At 42.6% G+C, this 15,496-nt stretch overlaps 1 protein-coding gene across 1 annotated transcript; it reads left to right on the forward strand.

Moving 5' to 3' along the window:
- The first annotated feature begins 1,181 nt into the window (after positions 1–1,181).
- MS4A1 (membrane spanning 4-domains A1) lies at positions 1,182–13,898 on the forward strand. The gene is made up of 7 exons (XM_002927628.4): positions 1,182–1,355; positions 6,790–6,964; positions 7,403–7,522; positions 8,670–8,726; positions 10,220–10,456; positions 11,166–11,267; positions 12,132–13,898. The coding sequence occupies exons 2-7, from the start codon at positions 6,806–6,808 to the stop codon at positions 12,348–12,350; spliced, it is 894 nt and encodes a 297-aa protein (XP_002927674.1). The 5' UTR covers positions 1,182–1,355; positions 6,790–6,805; the 3' UTR covers positions 12,351–13,898.
- The last annotated feature ends 1,598 nt before the right edge of the window (positions 13,899–15,496 follow it).

A 15,496-nucleotide genomic window follows, 5' to 3' on the forward strand; every position in this document is an offset into this window, starting at 1 on the left:
TCTGTAAGATTTATGAGAGGTGACGGCATGCCTTTTACTCGTGTATACTTGATGACAGCAAGTTCTCTATTCAAATGGTAGCCTGTTTCACTAATGAACTGTTCCCATGGTGGGGAGATAGGATTTGTTTTGATGTTGCCCCAAAATCAGCCACTCCAGAACTACTCCTACCCATAAGCTCTAACCCTCTGATCCAAACCGTGTAGAGAGAGGCAGAGAGAGAAACAGAAAACAGAGGAAGGGGGTCAGGGAGAGAGAGAGGTGGGAAGAGAGAGGGAGGAAGGGAGAGGGGGAGAAGGAGAGACAGAGGGAAGGTAGGAATTAACCTCAAATTTGGCAGGAGAGCTGACATATTCCAGCCTTCTAGTTTAGGCAAACTACCTACTACAGCCTTGGGTCTCTAATAAAATAAGGCAACGTACAAGGAAATTAAAAGCAACGAAAAATCCAACATACGAACATAAAAGTTGTACATGGTGGGGGCAGGGGAAACAATACCTTTGGACAAAATTTTATTTGATTCCTTTCCCAAATATTTACACTTTCCTGGCTACTGGCTTCCTCCATTCCCTCACTTGATCTAGCAGTGGCATAGCTCCAGGCCAGACTGAAAAGAGAGGGGACACAAGGGAATGAGCAGATGGAAGAAAAGGGGGGGGCCTGTAGGTAAAAGGGCTACTTCTGTTTGTATCCCAAAATATGGAACTCTTACCTCAAGCTGCTTAGGATGTATTCTACAGCACTAAAGTATACTTTTAGGCCATTTCTAGTAAATCCCACACAACACATACATGGTCCCACTAGAACCCTAAGATGTGTAAACGTGGACAATATTTGGAGAGGGATACCTACAACATTCCCAAATGACCGGGCTTAATGATTCCTGAATCTCTCCGCTTGGATGCCTTCTTCCCACCTACTCACTCCTAAAAGTGAAGTAAAAAGGTAAAAGTCCTAACAGCCCATCTTTAGAGAATTTCTAGAGCCCTTCTTGCCCTTGGGGACCCACCATCCACACCTGCTTACAGGGTGGGGGCTGCAAAGTTCTTCTAATTAAGGTAGCGTAAAGTACGCCAGGCAGTCCCCTGGGGTCCTTTTCAAGAAGTGAAACCTCCTGGTAAGGCAGAAACTTTTTTGTATATCCTTTGGCTCTGGTAAGTGTGCATTAAACCAAAGTGATTGGGGCAAAGGCCAAGGTAGCAGAAGCCACTGATTTCCTGTCACCTGGTATCTATGAGAGGCCCCAGACCTGCCTTATGTCACTCACCCCTGTGTACGTGAGACACCAGCAGTGGAAGTGAACTCAGCAGCAAGCATCCAAATCAGCCACGCGCCCGGAGGCCTTGGACACTCAGGTAAGGAGCCAGTTTGCTTTCTTTAAGTGACTAAAAGGGAGCGGCAGGTAAAGCGTTGGATGGTTTGGGAGACAGCCATTCACTCAAGGGTTTCCCTGGTCAGGTTTTCTGGTATTGTCACAATTTGAGGAGGGGTACCAGGGCTTGCTGCCCACCCCCTCCCTTAACCACTCCCTCTCTCAAAAGAGAGCCTGGCCAATGAACTAGGAGCCATTCTACAAAAGCAGCAGATTGCAAAATGTAGACAAGAGCGTGGTTACCAAGCTCCTGAGCTCGAACTGGAGCTCAGCCACCTACAAGTCTACAGGCAAATTACCAAACCTCTACGTTCCTCAGTTTGCTCACCTATAAGATGGGAGCAATGGTATTACCCACTGCTTTATAAGATTAAATGAGCTTAAATCTTAAAGCTCTTAGAACCACCTGGTTCCAAAGAAGAAAATGATCAACCGTGGCTATCGTGAAAATATTTCGACTTCTCGTTTTGAGTGCTTTTTCTCCAAAGATATCCTGCTAGATGTGAATACCCTGAGATGTTGTTAAATCACAGGCTACCCTTTTCTGGAGGGGACTGGGAGGACATCAAACTGAGCACAAAACCCTGCCTCAAATCTATCACAGAAGCCTACAGTGAGAGTGGACACTGCAGACTAGGAAGATTTAAGGAAGGGCCACAAAGATGAGTTTTAGCCACGTCATAACTGTTTCCTAAAACCATTATATAATGTGATTACCTTTCCCGTTTCCCACAAAACGGCTTGATCTCACTGGTCATCAAGTGAGGTGAAACGATCACCTTTTGGTCCAACATCCTGAGCATTTATGTGTAAATACTCCCTGAGGAAGAAGTTCAGTTTAACATTTATTGAGTTCATAGTACAAGTAGAAAACAGGTTCTCTATGTAACCCTAGCAGGACATCCCTTAAGAAACGTACACCCCATTAGAGGAATTACAATATTACTTCATGAGAAAGAAAATAGTTGGTGACAAGGAAGGAATGCAGAGAGCTGGGGGCTTTGAAGAAGCCATGCGGGACAGTCTCAGGTGATGGGAGTGTCTAATGAGGAGTCTGGCCGTGAAGGGGGAGGGAAGGGAGCATTTCAATGTAGACACGTTTCCAAAAAGAAAGCAGGCGATGTATCCAGATCAGTGGCTTCGGTGGGGAGCAGGGGGGTGCAGCTTCAGAAGGGACAGACAGCTGCACTGTGAAGCCCATGGGGGGCCAGGTGCAGGTTTTTGCCAGAGGCAATGACAGCCCAGACAGAGTTCAAGCTCTGGACGAGCAGGCCTTGGAGCGGTGATTCAGGGCCTGATCTAGCAGTCTTGCAGAGGATGGATTAGACAAGAGGAAGACCGAAGGCAGAAGAGCAGGATTTTTGTGCTAAACCAGGAGAGGAAATGAGAATCAAACTCATGGCGTGACACTGGAAGTAGAAAATGGTCCACACACAGGATGAGATACCTTACAGAGGAAGAACAGCGTGACTTGGCCGCTGACCGAACAGGGGGGTGAAGGAGCTGGAGAGAAACGTGGCTCCTGCTTTTTAAACCCAGGGCACAGGGGAACAGAAATAAAGCAATGGGAGCGGTCATGCCTGAGGAAAGACCACTGACTCTGCAGCACGGTCCTTGGACAGAGCAGCCTCAGCTGAGCGGCTCCGGCCACCAGCAGCAGCGAAGCACGGAGGGTGAGTGGGTGGTGAGGAAGTGGAGGAACGGACTGGAACGACAAGCCTGGAAGAACCTGGCCCTAAGAGAGGAGACACTCAGCAGTGGCTGGGGACATTGCTAGATCAAAGGAAGGGGCTTTGGGAATGGGGGCACTGCAGCATATTTTAATCATAAAAAGGTCCAGTAACTGTTACTGTTTGAGTGTTTAGTACATTATGAATTGCAAATCATCTCACGTTCTCAAACACTACTTTGAATGGTGAGAGGGCAAAAGTGGCAAGCAGCAGAGCCAGGCTAGCATGTTCTGCAGTGCAGCACCGCAAATAAAGACTGAGGATACAAGACCCACTTGCTCTGAAGGACCGACATCCCGGTGGAAGGAGAAGGGCTGAGGAGACAGGCAGAGGCAAAAGAAGTCAGAACACCCTTCCTCAGAAATAATACATGCATGAGGCCAGAAAGGATAAAAATGCAGAACTATTTTGAGTAGCAAAGGAGGAAGTTGAGGTAACAAAAGCTAGGCAGCTTTGAACTTCTCATTAAATGATGTAATCACTGGACCTAAAAGTCATTATTTGAACCAAAACCCATAAAGGCTGTGAGATTTTCTGCAGCGGATGCACAGAGAAACAGTGGCGCCTTTTAAAAACCAAAAAAGATTTGCAGAAGTCACTATAATAAGATGTGGCAGTGCCTGATCGACTGAGCCCTGATGGTAATATAGTTTAGTGAAAACAAAATCCTATTGTGATCACATTTTGACCAACGCGCCCAGTAACCCCCGCTAAAGTACCAACTAGGCTTTGAGCGTGGCTGTGTGTTGGGCACTGTTTTAGTCATTGTGAATAATTAAAAAACAATGAGAGGCAAAGCTGCAGGAATCTATGCTATCCTTAGGAGTACGTACTCTAATTTTATATATTCCCATACAACAAAAATTTGATTACCTAGTCTACAATGCCCTGGCATTTAGAGGGATTGTTTCCATAAAAAAATGAAGTAACATGCTGAAATGGGTATGTTTATAAACTGCTATGTTACAATAACATGTGTTGAAAGTACTTCATAGAAATAGAGTTGCCATAGTGAGGCATCAATTTTAATAGCAAAATAAAGTATTTCTCCCCGATGGTCATTACTGCCACTAGCCATTGCAGGCACGACCCCAGTAGAAACTGCTTATACAGGAGGTTTATCTCACCTATAATACAGACACAGCCTCAGGTAGTTGAAAGATAAGGAGGAATTAAAACAATGCCAGTCGACTCATCTCCTTTATCCAGAGAACTGCTCTTTAAGTTGTCCTAAGAAAAGCCCTCTGGAGAGGAGTGTGGGGACCCCAGCTCATTCCCTTCCTACCAATGGGAAAAATTTACCTCTCTGGGCCTGCACTTCCATATCTGCAAAAGAGACAAAATGCCTACTTAGTAAGGCAGGCGTCGGGCTTGGCACTGGATGCATGACATCCCAGGCATGCAGAGGGTGCTAGGTAAACAACTGAACTACGTGGTCTGGCCGTGAGGCAGCGGAAAAAGCACCAGCCTCAGGGCTGCGGTGACCGCTTTCTGGCGCGGCTGTCACTGAGTGCGAGGTCTGTAACGAGCCACAGCCCACCCCTGGGCTGCAGCTTCCTCATTTGTCAAATGAACAGAATGGTTTCTGAGGTTCTAACCAGCTCCAAAAATTCTGCCTGGTGATAACAATTGGTCTGTAAACTCCTTCGTGGGCTATATTATAATACATTCCTTTTCGTCAGTGATCTTTTTGGTTGGTTTGTGGTGCAAAGCACCAAAACCTCCAAGACCACATGACCCCTGATCATTGAAAGGTGGAGCAAAATCCAGTGCAAAGCACCCAGTCGAAGACTCCTCTCTTCCCTTCAGCCCACAGACATGACAAACAGTGTTTTCAGTTGCTTTCTGGTCATCCAAATAGCACATCCATCTGAAGAGGGGAGAGGGTCATAACTGAAGGGCTGAACCCCTATGCTGCACAGGGGCCAAAGCAGCCAGATACCTTATTAGATAGGTCCAAGCCCTCACTTTCAATCTCCAGTCGTCATGTAACTGAGAACAAGTGACCTAACTATTCCGTGCCCGTGTCACCTCTTCTACAAAACAGAAGGAACAATTCATCCCTTGTCCACTCTGTGAGGCTTATATGAACTCCAGATGTGAAATCTCTTTATCATTATAAAGTGGGTGCAAACATGAGGCCTGGGTGTCTCCCAAGCCCTGTCCCACAGCACACCTGCAAGCACCCGGCTCGGTGTGACTTCAATAGGAAAGGCAAGCTGGATGGACAGTCATGGTCTCCAAGGCCGCTTACATGACTTACAGCTGACAAAGACGAGACCAAATATGTGTCCCTAAAGAGAGATTTCCAGGGCCCAGGAAAGACCCAATGGAATCCATGTAAGTAATTGACGTAAACAAATAAATGCCAAAAGGAAGAACAAGATGAAAGTTGAGCAGTCTTACAACATGAGAACTGGGAAGGGTCTTGGTAATAATCACTGTCTAACTTGAGAAATGAATAAATCATGAATGCTAAGAACAGATAGCACTTCCTACTTTCTCCCCACGTACGAGGCACTTCCATATGTGAACTTACTTATTTCTCACAACGTGTCTGTGACAGGGGTACTGGTCTCATTTTTCCAATGGCAAAAACAGAAACTAATGCTCCTAAAGGTAATAATACAAAGAACTTGAAGAACAACAAAAACAGGTAATAATTACACAGACGCTGGTGCCTTACACACATTCATTTCCTCAGCAGTGTTAAGAAACTACTCAATCCACATAATTTAGATACTGAGCAAGATTGACAGGTCTCTACTTTGGTGGAATTTACATTCTAGTAGGGAGAGATTGCCAATAAACAAGCAAGCAAGTAATCAAGGTAATTTCCCATAGTGGTAAGTTCTACGAAGCAAAAAACTGGGGTGCTATGAAAGAGGGATCACTGTGGACTGAGGATTCGGGCAAGGCTTTTCTGAGGAGCTGACATTTGAGTTACACCTGAATGAAAAGACAGCAGCCATGTACAGCCCGTCAGTCCCTTTAAGTTTTACAGAAACCCTACACTATAAGGCAAGAATTATTATTACCATTTTACAGTTGAAAAACTTGAGGCCCAGAGAATTTAAAGAACTTGCCTGTAGTTTCACAGCAAATAGAAAAATCGCAATTTGAACCTAGGCAACCTGTCTCAGGAGGCCATAGTCTTACATACAACCTTAGAGAGCCTCCTTAAAGTGATTTACTCGAGGTTGCAGAGTTGATGGTAGAGGAAGACTAGAACCAGCTCCTCACCATACTCCTTCATGATGCCTCTGGCCCAGCACAATGGACAAAAGCCAATAAGCAAAAGGATGAGGACAAGTCAAAATACATTTTCCAATATGAGAGTGTAAGAAAAGCATCCAGGGATGAGAGACACCCAGGACATGCAGACAGACAAGCACAGATTTCTCTACAATGATAAAGTGTGCCCCATTGTTGTCAAGAATCCTGGCAGGGATCCCGGGGCCCATAGGTCCTTGACTGAGTGGCCCCCTTCAGATCCTGTCTTTAAACACAGCAGTAGGGTTTGCCTCAGACCCAAAGCCACTGGGGAGAGGCCATTGTCTACCCTCAATGACACTCATGGAAAGAATATGGAGAAAAGTATTCAGATGCATGAGTCAAAAGACTGCTGAAAATCTTATTCTCTCTCTCTCTCTCTCTCCCCCATTTTATTATTTGTTTTATTTTTAGGAGTTCTGAGGGTGAAATGACGACACCCAGAAATTCAATGAGTGGAACTTTCCAAGCAGGTCCTATGAAAGGCCCTACTGCCATGCATCCTGTTCAAAAAATAATTCCCAAAAGGATGCCTTCAGTGGTGGGCCCTACACAAAACTTCTTCATGAGGGAATCTAAGGCATTGGGGGTAAGTCAGCTGCACTCCATTCTGTATCCTAGAGACTCTTTGGTCTACAGAAGCAAATGCTATAGGCCAGGCACAGAATGCAATTCAACTAGAAGGTATCTGATCCAACCCAAGGTGTTCTTTTGTTTGACACAATGCGCCAAATGAGGGATTGGCTGAGAAGTTACTACAGTGATCTATCTCTTTTTGATTTTGTGATTTGCGTATTTAGGGGTCTCCCACCCAAGTCTGTCACCAGCATCTCAGGCATGTCTGCCTTGGAAATGCCCCAGGTGGCGGGGAAAATGGGTCTGAACAAGAAACGGTCTTGGCACCTTCGCCATGTCCTTTAGGCAATTTACGCACCCCCAAGTCAGAGCCAGGGCTTCCAGCCTTACTTTTGTTTTCTGACTTGATGATGACTTCAGCTCATCATCAGTGCCCTCATTCTCTCTCCAGGCTGTCCAGATTATGAATGGGCTCTTCCACACTGCCCTCGGTGGCCTCCTGATGATTCACACGGATGTCTATGCACCCATCTGTATAACTGTGTGGTACCCTCTCTGGGGAGGCATTATGGTGAGTAAAAACTAACAACCATTTGGGAAATGACGCAGACAAAAATGTTGAGGAAAGTATATGGCTGGGAAATAGGTCAGGAGGTTAAAGTAATTTAAGGAAAGAGAGGTTGACTAAATTGACTAAATTGAGCATGAATCCCCTTGAAAGTCAGTGGTCATGCTTCATGTGAATTCAGAGAGATGCCCTACCTGGCCAGGAATCTACACAGGGAAGGAAGATTGTCCAAAGTGGGACCTCTGCAAAGTCATTGTGGAGAGGGGGGAAAAGGGCACTAGACATTTGGACTGTACGGCATGGTGTTTCAGAAACAGGAAGCCACAGGAGCATCCCATTCCCTCCCACCTGGTCCTTCCTCCTACAATTCTGTGTAGCTATTGTTGCAGGTGGTAAAATCAGTCCCATCCCAAATGAATCTCTTCTGACATATCTGCAGAGCAGCGATCCTTATGGCTGTTTCATGTACATGTTTTCCAAGCTCGTTACCTTGTCTGGGTGTGGTATGGGGCAGCTGTGTTCATACCATCATTACACTTCCATAGCTGCTACCATAAAGATGTGTCCAGCACTGAAATTTTCAGAACAAAGAGAGATGGATTAAAACAAGAGTTTCCTCTCTTTTATGGCCTGAAGGGTAGACAAGGAAGATGAGAAATAACTGCCATCATTTCCTGTAGCAGCCAACATTTTGGTAGAGCGCCTATGGCCTTCAGGCCAAGGATTTCCTTCCACACTGATTCACTCTTCATTGGCATCAAAGTCACTGAAATCACTGTGAACTCCAAAGAGAAATTCCATAAGTTTAAAAAAGAGAAAAGTAAAAGAAAACTTTGAAATTCACAGTTGTTAGTATTCATTGACCTGAAAACGTGAGTTCTGCTTCTGGTCTTACTATATTCTTAGTCACAGCTCCCCAGTTAGTTGAATAAAAGGCATAGACTGAACATAGTTGAGCATGAATAAAGGAGAAATATGACTGCTGAAAAATGAATGAGGACTGTAAAAATGGCTGGACACTTCAGTGAAAGTGGTTGGAAATGTGAATAGCTTTTTTACAACCAGTTCTCAATGTGAAAAGTGACCTCCCTCTCTGCCTCTTCTCCCATGTCCCCCACACCTTCCCCACCCACCACCTCTTTTTTCACAGTATATCATTTCTGGATCACTCCTGGCAGCAGCGGACAAAGACCCCAGAAAGAGTTTGGCAAGTAATCATATGTCCTTTTTTCCCCACATCAGAGAAATATCTACTTTCTCAGTTGAAAACAAAAACCTTTAAAGACCTTTGGGATCACAGTCGCACTGAGTTATCTCTCAATCCGCAAATGCAAAAGATTCTCTACAAAGCTGGTGTGATGTTATTCATGATAAACTTGGAAATGAGACCTACCTAATTATGTCCATGGAAACACAACTAAAGGCAGAGCCAGGAACAGCAACATGCTTATGGTCTTAGGAATGTGTGAGACTAACAGATCTCTTTGAGAGCTGTGTCATTTCTCTTAGACCAGCATTTAGGAAAACTCTAATCAATACTGTGATGAATTCAATCCTCGTTAACCTTGAGCAAGTCAGTTTACCTCTACGTACCTCTGTAAATGGTGCTACCACATTGTCAAGAGGATGAAATGGGCCGATATACATGCAAGTGCTTCAGAGAATTTAAGGAGCTACAGAGGGACTTACTGTATAATCCCCACAACACATTTACACCCAGGGTCCTGAACTTACCAGCAAGTTCTTCCCCTAAGTTTTTTATACTTACTGATAAGTTATTACTAATGTGTGTCACTTGCAAAGTCAGTGAGGGATTGAGTGGATAGAAATGGCTCCTCTCTAGAGGTGGTCTGACAAACTCAGTTTTGGGGGGAAAAAAACAAGTTGTTTTATTCTCCAGATATAGCCAGTCCTACTGACTTGCTGTCTATAGGTCTTATTACCAGGGATGAACTATGTAATATTTTAAAATAATCAATAACCCTATACTATTAGGTACTTGTCATATATATATTTTCCTGTTTCGACCCTTGATCATTCCTGCAAGTAGAACACTCACTCTGACAACCTTTACCTATGCTACCCGGAGACATCAGCCCTAAAGACATTTTTAAAGATGGTAGACTGAGGCTGAATGCAACCTGTGTCAACAGGGAGTAGGTGGTGGTGTTCTTGCCACTGTTTGTTTCCACTTGATGGTACAGACCCAGAAGGTTCTATCTGTGCCTTCCCTCCCTACACCCACAGTACCATTTCACTTCATTGTGATGGAAGGACCTCCTTCTCCTCTTCCCTCTCCCTTTCTTTGCAGACAGATACAATCTGGACACTATTTATATTCACTTACTCAACCAATATTTACTGAATGCCGACCAGGCTGTGGCAGTGGCAATGAAAGGAAGTGCAAGGGCACAAAATAGAAGAATTTAGGATGACTCCTAGAATTTTTTCTTGATAAACTGATTGGATGTGAAGGGGTAAAATGAGATAGGGAAGACTGAGGAAGGAACGTGAGTTAGAGATGAAGGTTGTCACATTACAGTGAAAAGGACACTAAAACCACTAAGAGAAGTGTGATTTAGTATGATTTTGGTGTAGCGCCCTTGTGAGTCAGAGGAATGGGATCTGGAATTCCTTCCTAGCTCAGATTCCCCAAATGAAATCAAACCCCATTAACAAATCTTCATGTCTCCATTTCAGATCAAAGGGAAGATGATAATGAACTCATTGAGCCTCTTTGCTGCTATTTCTGGAATAATTTTTTTGATCATGGACATATTTAATATTACCATTTCCCATTTTTTTAAAATGGAGAATTTGAATCTTATTAAAGTTTCCACGCCATATATTAACATACACAACTGTGAACCGGCTAACCCCGCTGAGAAAAACTCTCTGTCTATACAATATTGTGATAGCATACGATCTGTTTTCTTGGTAAGTGTGAAATCAGGTTTCTTTTCAGGGGAGAAGTTTAGCACTTTTATTATGAGTGTCAACTCTGGATCAAGATACCTGCTACTTACTGCCTATATGGCTTTTGGGCAAGAATTTTAACCACATTCTGCCTCAGTTTCTTCAGCTGTAAAATGGGGGAATTAACAGTACTTATCTCGTAGGGCTGTTCTGAGTGATAAGTTAACATATGCGAAAACACTTAGAACTGGTACACAGGAAGTGCTATGTGTTTGCTTTAGTATTATTATTATTATTATTTTTACTGGCTAATATTTATTAGTATGATTAAGATGAACACTGAAGAAGTACCTAAGTTGTTACGAACATCTTTTGCCTCAGTGAGTTTTCAGGGTACAATTTGAAGGGGGAAAATGCATCTTCCAAGTATAGACAGTTTTCTTTGTTGTGATACCATACCACCTAAAGCTGGATACAACTTAATTTGGGATTCAGCGGTTAATTTTTCCGACATAGAATTGATTCTTCAATTAATTACTGCTGCCTTATTCTCTATCAGCAACGTGCATTAACCATCTGTGGTGTAGTAGTTCTTACAGTTGGTCATTACTCACCTAGAGAGTTGGCCTTTTAATCATTTAATTTTAGCCAACACTCATTGACTGAGCACCTACCATATTCTTTGAGCCATTATTATATTTCTGCCCTCACTTTTTCTGTTGTTCTTCAGGGCATTTTTGCCGTGATGGTGATCTTTACCTTCTTCCAGAAACTTGTGACAGCTGGCATTGTTGAGAATGAATGGAAAAAACTGTGCTCCAAACCTAAATCTGTAAGTAGTAACCACTCCGTCTACTCACCCCACCTAGGAAATCCTGTCTACAAAAAATCATTTATGGAGAATGGAATTTAATATAACTTTGAGACTAGGAGCTTCATGAAAAATGGTCTTGGCAGATTTCTGGAAAGCAGAAAATACCTAATGAGACAAAAGTATCTTCAAATTTGAAATAAGTCTAAAGGTTAGACAGAGGGTACAGCCCTCTAGTATGTGCACTTACTAACCTTGAGTTCCGCTTCACTCCACGTGCCCATCTTGATTTCATGATTCCACACTTAATGTGTAAAAGAGGGACGGCTGAAGGTCGAAGGCTGATAAAAGCACTAGCTCTTCCACCTCATTTCTCAGTATTCCCCCCACAAACTGCACCTTTTCATCAAACCCCACTTGCACAACAACAGGTTCAAAGAGGCTCCACAATTGGGAGATAGGAATATCCCAATGACAGATCGGTTATCAACTACTTTGACCCACAGAATGTTAGCTTCAAATTTAGAAATCATCATAGTTCCTTCATTTTACAGATGAGAAAAACAGGATTCGAGAGAAAACAACCTTCTCAAGGTTATATCCAATAAAGGCAAATCAAAACTAGAATCTAAATTCCTCTATTACTGCAGTGTTCTTTCCCAAATACTGTGTGATCCTTCCAGGCAAAATGGCAAATATCTGCTGACCTTGAAGATGAGCTTTGATAAGTGATTTGCTCCATTGGGAAATCAATCCTGGTATTTGGAGGCATATAGGAAATAATATAAACAGCATAAAAACCAGGAGGTATTTGATAAATATTCATAGAGTTTGTTGACAAATGTGCTAATGTCACAAACAAAATTGTTTAATTTTGTGTCCTAGGATGTAGTTGTCCTGTTAGCTGCTGAAGAAAAAAAAGAACAGCCAATTGAAACAACAGAAGAAATGGTTGAGCTGACTGAACTATCTTCCCAGCCAAAAAATGAAGAAGAGATTGAAATTATTCCAGTCCAAGAAGAAGAGGAGGAAATGGAAGTAAACTTTCCAGAACCTCCCCAGGATCAGGAATCTTCACCAATAGAAAATGACAGCATTCCTTAGATGAATTTTTTCCTTTCTGTTTCCCTTTCTTAGGCATTAGAAACTAGTGTTCATAGCTTCCAAGAGACATATCCACTGCCATTTCCTGAGGCCCTCTGCAAGTATCCTCCATGTGTCCCTCTGGCCTTTGCATGGAGTGACCACAGCTTGCTCACGCTCGCATTCTCTCTCTCTTTCGTGCAGAGAATACAGCCATTGAGTCAACTATGTCGGCATCCTTCCTGTTTGGGGCAACTTGCTTACGTTACAACAAGACAGACTAGGTGCTGCCCCACATGATTTCTCACTAGCCTTTTCCTTGGATAAGGCTTTGCAGTAGTGGTCAGAGTGGCAATTCCATCTCTGCCCCCTATGAGAAAGATAAATGTGGGCTCCAGGCCATCCCGAAACTATCTGTAATTCCTTCCATATCTACATATTTTGTGGAGTCTCTTTTGCACCCCTGTCTTAAGGAAGGTACAAAATAGTAATAATGAGGTGCAATAAGGAACTATTCCAGCTATCTTTCTATGGGGCTGACACTGTGGTACATTCTTAGAGCATCACACCCCATCCGGGAAGCTCTAAGTGGCCAATATCCAACCCTTTCTTTGCACAAACAGCACAGCTTATAAATGGGCATGTCTGTATCTGTCTTAACTCTTCCTAACTCCTGCTCTAGGCTCTTGGTTGCACTGTCCACCTACTTTTAGCCTTTAGGCAAGAGAAGAAAGAATCAAAGAAAATGCCATAATGAGTACCCAAATCTTAAATGATAATCAACAGTTGTATTTGTAGAGTAATTTCTAGTTCCCAAAGTAGTTCATCAAATAACTACATTTGATCTTCCATAAACAAGAAAAAAAACCTATCCATATTTTACAAATGATTCAAAGAGGCTAAGTGATTTATAAATAAGTAAAGGTAATTTGTCAATGGTCACAGCTAGTAATTTTGAGAGCCTTATTTCATACCCAGATCTTCCTACTCAAATCCTATAATGTTTGAAATAACCAAACTGCCTGCATAAACTACTTGAGCAAAGTCGACAGGTTTTAGTAAGCACCTGCTCTCTGACCAGCATGAAATGGGTATGGAGAGACACAAGAGTCAGGAATCGAATTTTACTCCTTGGGGATAAAAAGACTTAGACATTCACAATATTTGGAAAACTACCTACATCATTAATATATACTTAGCTGTTAGATTACATAATCCAGACACTAAGTGCTATCGACATTCTCAAAAAAGAAGATCATGCTTGAAAATAATATGATTAGTTACGATGCCAGATCTCAGGCAATAGCTACCTTACTTCTCAATTCCTGTTTCTATTCAGACATACTAGTACCCAACACAGAAAGAATGTTACTATAATCAATTACATTTAAGCATTTTCTATATGTTAAGTAATTTCCACTCCCTGTGATATTTCTACTTTGTTAGGGACAACCAATAGAAGGTATTTTCTATGGTTAGAAAAAAAGAGATAAGACATTTCTCTGTTTATGAAAAGTCCTCAAAATTAGCTTCAAATGAATAAAACTATATATGTGTTCTTGTCTGAAACCAGTGATTCCAACATGGTGTTTGCCCAGCCTTCTCTGTTCTTGTGATGTCAGCCCACGAGGGAAGCTCCCATAGCCTTAAACTCATATTCATCTAAGCTCAATCTGGGTTTGAACTGTGTGATGTTTGAACATAACTATATATACCAGTGTATTCTTACCCACACAGAGCCGAAAGGAAAATTTTCATGGAAAATTTAATAATTGAAAAACAGATTTCCCCCAGTTAGCACTCCAGAATGTGGATAAAATATGAGGCAGGCACTCTTGCCTTGAACTAGAGGAAAGGGACAAGAGCAGTGGCAGACCAGAGGGAAAAAATTAATGACAAAACCTTCAAGGAAGAAAAGATCTCACCTCTATCTTATTTTCTCCACTTCTGGAATATATAGAGGATCCCTCTCTGAATCCCTTGTGTTTTTAAGAATTTTATTTTATATATATATTTTATTCAAGTATAATTAGCATACTGTGTTATATTAGTTATTTTATTCATTTTTATGATCTCAAGTTAGTTTTTACTGACCTCAAGTAACTCATGAGACAGCACTAACGTCTACTGTTAAAGAAGAATGAAGTTAATTGCTATGATTTCTCCCCAGTTATCCCTTTGGCAATTTATTCCTAATGAGGTGACCAACCATACCCGTCTATCTGGGACTGAAGGACTTCCTGAGATTCAGAACTTTCTGTGCTAAAACCCAGATAGCCGGAGCCAAACCAGGATGGTTGGTCACCCCAGTTCACAGCAATACATAATTGTACCTAGTTGCAATCACTATATAATCTGCTTTTTTTTCAATATTTTTTATTATATTATGTTAGTCACCATACAGTACATCCCTGGTTTTTTATGTAAAGTTCGATGATTCATTAGTTTGCGTATAACACCCAGTGCACCATGCAATACGTGCCCTCCCCACCACCCATCACCAGCCTATCCCATTCCCCCACCCCTCCTCCCCTCTGAAGCCCTCAGTTTGTTTCTCAGAGTCCATAGTCTCTCATGCTTCATTCCCCTTTCTGATTACCCCCCCTTTCTTTTCCTATCAATCTTGCTAGTTCTTATGTTCCATAGATGAGAGAAACCGTATGATAATTGTCCTTCTCTGCTTGACTTATTTCACTTAGCATTATCTCCTCCAGTGCCGTCCATGTTGCAGCAAATGTTGAGAATTCGTTCTTTCTGATAGCTGAGTAATATTCCATTGTATATATGGACCACAGCTTCTTAATCCAGTCATCTGTTGAAGGGCATCTCGGCTCCTTCCATGATTTGGACCTTCCACAGTTTGCTGCTATGAACATTGGGGTGCAGGTGCCCCTTCTTTTCACTACATCTGTATCTTTGGGGTAAATACCTAGTAGTGCAATNCACCCAGTAGTGCAATGGCTGGGTCATAGGGTAGTTCAATTTTTAACTTTTTAAGGGACCTCCACACCGTTTTCCAGAGTGGTTGTACCAACTTGCATTCCCACCAACAATGTAGGAGGGATCNACCTTCCACAGTTTGCTGCTATGAACATTGGGGTGCAGGTGCCCCTTCTTTTCACTACATCTGTATCTTTGGGGTAAATACCTAGTAGTGCAATTGCTGG

The sequence above is a fragment of the Ailuropoda melanoleuca genome, chromosome 16 (assembly GCF_002007445.2).
Source record: "Ailuropoda melanoleuca isolate Jingjing chromosome 16, ASM200744v2, whole genome shotgun sequence".
NCBI classification, from domain to species: Eukaryota; Metazoa; Chordata; class Mammalia; order Carnivora; family Ursidae; genus Ailuropoda; species Ailuropoda melanoleuca.

Bases quoted from the DNA above. Each gene is read 5' to 3' on its own strand.
- MS4A1 (XM_002927628.4), top strand. From the start codon at position 6,806: ATGACGACACCCAGAAATTCAATGAGTGGAACTTTCCAAGCAGGTCCT. The intron at 6,965-7,402 runs GTAAGTCAGCTG...TTCTCTCTCCAG, and splicing joins GGGAATCTAAGGCATTGGGG to GCTGTCCAGATTATGAATGG. The intron at 10,457-11,165 runs GTAAGTGTGAAA...GTTGTTCTTCAG, and splicing joins GCATACGATCTGTTTTCTTG to GGCATTTTTGCCGTGATGGT.